General features: G+C 41.1%; 1 protein-coding gene across 1 annotated transcript in view; it reads right to left on the bottom strand.

Moving 5' to 3' along the window:
• Nucleotides 1–7,575, bottom strand: part of pdzd2 (PDZ domain containing 2) — a gene marked incomplete at its 3' end in the record, with an annotated part of 123,902 nt that overhangs the window by 80,004 nt on the left and 36,323 nt on the right. Inside the window, 1 exon segment of the mRNA XM_014013289.1 lies at nt 3,938–4,418. Coding sequence (XP_013868743.1) covers nt 3,938–4,418 — 481 coding nt within the window.

The raw sequence follows: 7,575 nt of genomic DNA, 5'->3' as shown, positions 1-7,575 counted from the left end.
CTATGGTGTATAATGATGTGATTGTGATGCTGTAATTCTGAGTGTTTTATGTGCTGCAGAACAGGAACCTGCTGTAAAACAGCAATTATGCTGAGCCAGGCTTGATTTTTAATAATCTTTTCCTGTTAAATAAATCAAATCAAATCAAATCAACTTCAAATGCCATTTGAAAAACCACCACCCAGAAGGTCACAAAGAATGGCAGGAACCTAACGGTGCTAAAAGTAGCCAACAGGCAAAAACAAAAGTAGATGGAGCAGCAGCCGCTGGGACCTTAATGAAGCAGGCTTTCGAGCAAACCAGGAAATTCTCCAAAGACAGCCCAAAAGCCAGGTCAATAACAACCAAAATAATGGAAATGATCGCTCTCGACGACCAGCCGTTGTCCATAGTGGAGGACCGAGGATTTCAGCGACTGATAAAGGACATTGAACCCCGTTACAGTCTTCCAAGTTGGCGCTACTTTTCAGATGTTTCTCTCCCTGCTTTGCACAAAGTGGTGGTCACTCAGGTCCACCAGTTGTTGGACAAAGTGACGGACATTAGCTTCACTACGGATATATGGAGTTCAGATGTAAGTCAGATGAGTATGTTAAGCGTTACAGCTCAGTGGATGGATGACAACTTTGTAATGAAAAGAGCCATTGTTCATGCTAAAGAGTTTTCAGTCTCACATACTGGGGCTGCTATCGCTAGTGCATTTGACTGCATGTTTACTCAGTGGAAGATTAAGAAGGAAAACGTGCACGTTGTGCTTCGTGATGCCCAGAATATGATGAAAGCGATGAACGAGTTTGGTGCTAAAAGCCTTGGCTGCATGGCTCATACACTGCAGCTAGCAGTACATGATGGCTTGTTAAGCCAACGAAGCATTTCTGACTGTGTTGTGTAGTGATTTCTTGCATATAATTATCAGTTCTAACTATATTTCTTAACTTGTTCCTATGACTACTTGGAGAAAGGAAGAAAAATCCCCACTTTTTACTTCAGATTATATTTAAGGATTTTGCATGGAACTTCTTTTGTGGCTTGAATTAACATCTCTCACACCTTCCCCCACTAGACTTTGCGACGATGCCCCAGTAGTCAAACTGAAAGAATTTGCATTCTGATATGTCCCTGTTGCTTCCATCCCCCATAAGCACAAGACTGTTGGTTCCTCTTCAAAGGGATCATAAATGCCTTTAACCAYACTCTTCAGTGACTGAGAACAAAGGACCTACATTCTTCATTAAATGTGAAAAAAGGAGAAAACATAAAAAATCTGTGTATCTAATGTTTTCTGTCTTATTGCAAAGAATGTCATCTAATCCATTTTTCTTACAGAAAAGAACTAAAAAGACCATACAGGATCTACTAAGTTTTGCTTATTTAACTACAGGATTCAATAGCTGTGTGTATTGTGGTGTTAATTGTTTTGATGAAATGTTTTCCTGAAGAAGATGTGTGTTTTAATTCCATGATTTAATCCTTATAAACTTAGGACTTGAGTTTTTAATTAAAAGTGTGATACTCTTATTTTACTGAGGCAAGCAGATGTCTCTCCCTTTAATTAGATGCGAGATAATCAAACTAAAACCCTCCTTGTTTATTTTCAAAGTAAACCTTTACCTCCAACAGACTCGCTGAGATCTTTTCCTGTATAAGGCGTAACATTTTTATTGGCCAACTAAACCTTGACTCCGCCCAAAACAGAGGTTTTAAAAGTTAGTGCAGCTCCCGAGACCGACAGAGTTTTTGAGAGTTTTTCAACATCAGAAGTCAGAAACAGCTTTTCAGAAGTTTCAGCGGAGACCGGCCCTGTCAGCCCCTCCCATGGCTAACCAGGTTACGGGCTCTGCATATCCCGCTGGGTTGAACAAAAAGCCAATGTTTAATATCAACTCAAATCTGAGTTTGATTTTATAGAAGTTAAATAAGCTAATTGTAATTCATGCGTCGTTTTTAGTTCATTTTCTCTACAAAGTATAAATCAAATTGAGAAGTCTTGCAGCTGCCTGGGGAGGACCGGACCACGTTGTCACCAGGGAGTGACCCCCTTCTCTGACCACGGGACCAGTCGAGTTTTACAGGCAGACCGCCTGACATCCCGCTTGTATGGAGAGCCTACCTGGGAGACGACCCCCAGAGATGACCTTCAGTCGCTGACTTCCCTTCTGGTACCCACACGGCGGAGCAAAAGGGTAAAAGTGAACATTTGTCCTGGTGACAAACAGGTGCTCAGACGTAATTTGATTCCTATCTTTGTATGAGATTTGGTAAACTAAACGATTTTTCTCCCTAATTTAACTAGGACCCCCTTAGTTAAAAAACCAGCTAAAAGTAAAACTCACCTCACTTCACTCCAAGCCTCAAAACTCACCTCTCAGTGTTTATTTTGTTTGTTTGTTTGTTTGTTTGTTTGTTTGTTTGTTTGTTTGTTTGTTATTCACTTGTGATCGCAAACTCTTTCAGTTTTACATGGTTCAATTACTGTATGTCATCATCCCTTACTCACCATAGTTGTAAATACATTTAATCTGTAAATAAATGGCCCGTGGAGAATGTGCCAACATAAGCTAATGTCACTTTTGTGTCTTGATAAAGTATTATTGGTTCTGATAAGACAAGGACTCATCAAGCCATTTTGGGTACATTTATTGTGAGAATGATTACAATAAAGTCACAGGTTTTCGTCTCTTTCCTGGGTTAATCCTTGACCAAATTAAGAGTGTGGTGCCTCGAGGTCAGATAATTTGCGTAATTAAATAATTCACAAATTATCCATTTTAGAATATACCCAAAACCCCTACAGTTGCTATTGGAAGGAAAATCGTCGGACATTTTCGCCACTCTCAACTTGCCACTTCTCGGCTGAAAGACATACAGCAAGAGTTAGGCWTGACAACCAAGATGCTACAATAAGATGTCATGACCAGATGGAATAGCACGCTGTATATGATGAAAAGTTTACTGGATCAGAAGCYTGCACTGGGTGTGTATGGAGCAGATCATGAGCTGCCTGCCTGTTTAACTGCACATCAGTGGGGCCTCACTGAAAACATGACCATGCTTCTCACTCCATTTGAACAGTTAAAGGAGATAAGCTCACATTTTGGCACATTTTAAAATTTGGTTGGTTTATAGCAAAGTTATTGTCAGTTAAGCTTCCTGCCCCCTTAATTTTGATGGTCACAATGAAAAAGGGGTGTGGTCACAAAGTGGTCCCTGGGGGGCAGTGAGACCCAACTTTTTTTTTCTATTAATGTTAATAGAAAAAAAAGTTGGGTCTCACTGCTTTTTTTGAAAGAATGGACCCTAGGGTACATGAAAATACATGAGAAGTTCAGTAGTGGGGTGATCCACCCTAATCTACAGACAAAAAACATGAACATTTTCATCTTCTGTTGGGATTGTGACATTTGGACTCCCTGATGACACCATCAAGTGCATATTTGTTAATGAAATGTCAGGTAAATCGAAGAACTAATCAGTACGAATCTAATATAACTTGTTTGTAAAATTTATTTGGTTTATAGCAAAGTTATTAGCATTTAAGTTTTCTGTACCCCTAATTTTGATGGTCACAATGGAAAAGGGGTGTGGTCAAAAAAGGGTCCCTGGGGGGCAGTGAGACCCAATTTTTTTTCTGTTAACATGCATTTTCTGAAAGATTGGACCCTAGGGTACATGAAAATACCAGAGATGCTTAGTAGAGGGGTTGGGGGAGTGCACGGTGAGCCACCCTAGCCCATTGACTATTAATGATAATGTCACCAGATAAAATCATGACAGGGTTTTTTTTTATAGTACTATAGTTTCAAAAACACCAATGAGTGTCATTTATTTGCCCAAATAATTTCAACCCACAGACTTCAGGATGAAGGACTTATTATGCCTTGGATAGGTAATTTTTTGCTCAGTTACATTTAGTCAGTATGTGAAGAGTGTGTGTTACCTGACTTGGTGTTTCACTGAAGAAAGTATCCATTTTACTTTCTAACAGCTGACTGAGACTTCTTGCAGGTAGAGTAGAAGGATGTCCACTGTGTACAGGGATAGTTTTCAGTTGAGGAGAAGAGTCTGCCCTGCAATCAGAGTTGTCCATTTGAAGCCTGACTTCTGTGTCAATATAAGGAGACGGGCTGTAGTTCTGTGGACTCCTGTGGATGTCTGAGTCTGTATTCTCCCTATCGTTTAGACTGAAATATGAATGTGATATGACACCAAACTTGCGTGTGCGTTTGCCATTTGACAAGCACGCCTCTGAGGGACTTCTGTCTTGCTCCTTATAAGGCCGATCCTCATAGTTGTCATTGTCGATAAGAAAACTGGCATCTTTATGGACATCACATGGAGGCAGAGGAGCTTTTCTTTTGACTCGACGCAACAGGATCAAATAAATGCATCCTCCATTCCAGCACTGGTCAACCAAGTAACTGTAAAATACATGTAAAATATTACATTCAGGCAAATCTCAAACTTGAAGTTATTTCCAACACATTCCTGCACAGACTTTTTTACTTAATAAGCTCCCACTTCTGAAGCCCATCTTCTTCAAAGGTGGGCGTGTTGCATATTCAGAATAGGGTTGGGCAATACAGTATTGGCAAAAAAATTAATCATGATTAATTATGGTATTTAGCTGATAACGATTAATTTGATGATTAATGCCCTGGAGTTCCTGGACAACCTTATGTCCTGGTCACATGACCAATTTAGTGGGAAAGATTTGCGCTTCGTAAAAATCTGTTCCAAATTGTGTCAAAATTACAGACTTTAGGCTATACATCAAATTATAAATTGTGTTGATAGATAAATAAATTACAGGACTTTTTTACGTTCATCATATCTGAAGCAGAGAGGAGCAGCGAGTGGATTCTGCCTGGTGGCATTAAGCGTATTAATCGTCAAGTGCCAAAAAGTAATCGATTAATGTTTTTCTGACGATTAATTGCACAGGATACGATTATGCCCAACCCTAGTTCAGAAATAGCATTCTGCAGACCTTGGATGGAAAAAGTGGTTATTTGTGCGACTGTTGCCTATATTATATCTAATCAGTCTGCCATTTCTCCTTTGGCCTATGATATCAACATCGCATTATTTTCCATTTATGTTCGCCTTTGTCTCAGAGATGTAAACAGCATCATTTGAGTTACTGTGAGAGCGAGGTGTCTTATTCAAAGAGGCAATTACCCATGATGCCTAGAGACCCCATAAGTAGGCTCCCTAGCCTGGCCTCCTTCACTTTTCGTTTGAGAGACGAGAGCGAGAGATAAGTATTGTTGTCATGGCACCACGCAGTGGTGGATTTGATATGTGATTGAGACGCTGTCTCTTTCTTTTATAGTGACGTTTGGTGGCGATTCATTGATATTGGTGGAGACATAGTCTCGACATGAGTGATGATGAGTGTGAAGCCGGCTCATCTCGGACTCGAGCGGACGTGCTTGGTCTGTTTGGATCAGATTCGGACAATGGAGATAGTTTTCGGAGCTTTTCGCCTTTTCGAACTCAGAGTGAGTGTACTCTTGGGTCTGGTCAGATTGACCAACAGAAGCGTCAGGCTTCCAGTGGTCCGCAACCTGTGGCACAGGCAAAGAAAGCTAAGCTAAGTCTTGGTAAAAGAGGGAGCCGTGTTAGCTCCGAACTACTTCCGGCGACGGCAGCCGGTTCGGCACAACAGTGATGTTGTTAACGTGCAACACAAGGCTGATCTGAATATAAGTGAGTTGAAATCACAGCTTGGACTTAATCAGCTTATGTCTCAGCTCTCGTCGTTGACGAGCGAGGTTGCTACTTTGGCACAAAATTCTCAGACTAATGGTTCTGTTAGAGGACCTGTGACCAGGGAGTTTAATACAGAGGATTTGTCTAGTTTAATTGATCCAGCCTATAATGATGATAGCTGGGAGGTGCCAGACACTGCAAGTGCAGATGAGCAGGATGGCTCTCAGGCTCCATCTTATTTTGATCCCTCAGCGTTTGCTGAGAATCTGGATGGAGATCCAGAGGAGGTGTGGAGTGTTCCACAGGCTGACTCAGAGGTGAAAACTGGACCTGCTATAGCTAATAATTTAGCCTCTATTGTGGATTTGGGATGTATAAAAAGAATAAGTGAGGACTCGGTGAAGAGTCTTACTGATAAATACCTTGGTCCCAATAATTGCAATTTTCTTTTGGCACCCAAAGTTAATGAGGAAATTTGGACGCAGCTGCATAAAAGGGTCCAGCAGTCTGATTTGGGTTTTCAGAAACTACAGCAGACGTTGGACGCTGGGATGGTTCCTGTACAGCATTTGGCCTCATTCATGGCTTATCTGCCGGTGACGCAGAAAGTTCAGTGCAAGATGTTGTTGTCTGATGCTATTAGCCTGTTAGGGCATACTATGCACTCATTGTCGGTGAGAGAACGCTATTTAATCTGGCCAAGATTACAAGGAAAATGCACCTCTTTGTGTTCCATTGACATGCCAATTTCAGCTAAATTGTTTGGTGATAACTTGGTCAAGCGGATCAAAGAGATAAATGAACTGGCTAAGATGTCTATTGGTTATCCTCACATGGGCGTTCCTGGGAGGTACAACAACAGCAAGTATAATGCTTTCCAGACTGTTAGAGGAAGCGTGAGAGGCCGGCGCTGGATTTGGCGGGGACCGTACTCCCGACGAGGATCTCAGAGAGGAGCCTACACCAGCTTCAAGACGGGAGACACCATGGATCAGAGGGGACAGGCTGGCAAACCCCCTGAGCGTGATTGACAAACAGGTCAGTGGACCACACACGTGACTGCTGGTAAACTAGCCTATTGCATAAGAGGATGGGAAAGCATTACAGCAGATCAGTGGGTTTTGAGCTCTGTTTTGGGCTAAAAAATAGACTTTGTCACTGAACTACTTCAGCTGACAATACCATCAGTAATTCAGTTTTCAGAGTATGAGTCAGATCTGCTTGATCTGGAGATTCAGAACATGATAGCTAAAGGTGCTGTTAGGATAGTGGAACCTGTTTCAGGCCAGTTCATCTCTAATATTTTTGTTCGACTAAAAAAGAATGGTAAATTCAGACCTGTTCTAAATCTGAAGGGGATGAATAAATTTGTTAGATACAGCGGGTAAAATAAGTATTAAACACGTCATCATTTTTCTCAGTAAATATATTACTAGAGGTGCTAATGACGTGAAATTTTCACCAGATGTCGGTAACAACCCAAATGATCCATACATACAAAGAAATCAAACCATAAATGTCCAGAAATGAAGTTATTTGTAATAATGTGGAATGACACAGGGAAAAAAGTATTGAACACGCTTACTGAAATTAATCTAATACTTTGTACAAAAGCCTTTGTTGGCAATGACAGCTTCAAGACACCTCCGGAATGGAGGTGTGATTTTGGCCCATTCTTCCACACAAACAGTCTTCAAATCTTGAAGGTTTCGTGGACCTCTTCTATGAACTCTGATCTTTAGTTCTTTCCATAGATTTTCTATTGGATTCAGAACAGGTGATTGGCTGGGCCATTCCAGCAGCTTTAGTTTCTTTCTCTGAAACCAACTTAGAGTTTCCTTGGCTTTGTGTTTGGGGTCATTG

This window comes from Austrofundulus limnaeus, unplaced genomic scaffold (genome assembly GCF_001266775.1).
Source record: "Austrofundulus limnaeus strain Quisiro unplaced genomic scaffold, Austrofundulus_limnaeus-1.0 Scaffold99, whole genome shotgun sequence".
Lineage (NCBI taxonomy): Eukaryota > Metazoa > Chordata > Actinopteri > Cyprinodontiformes > Rivulidae > Austrofundulus > Austrofundulus limnaeus.
This window is presented reverse-complemented; position numbering and strand designations above follow the sequence as displayed.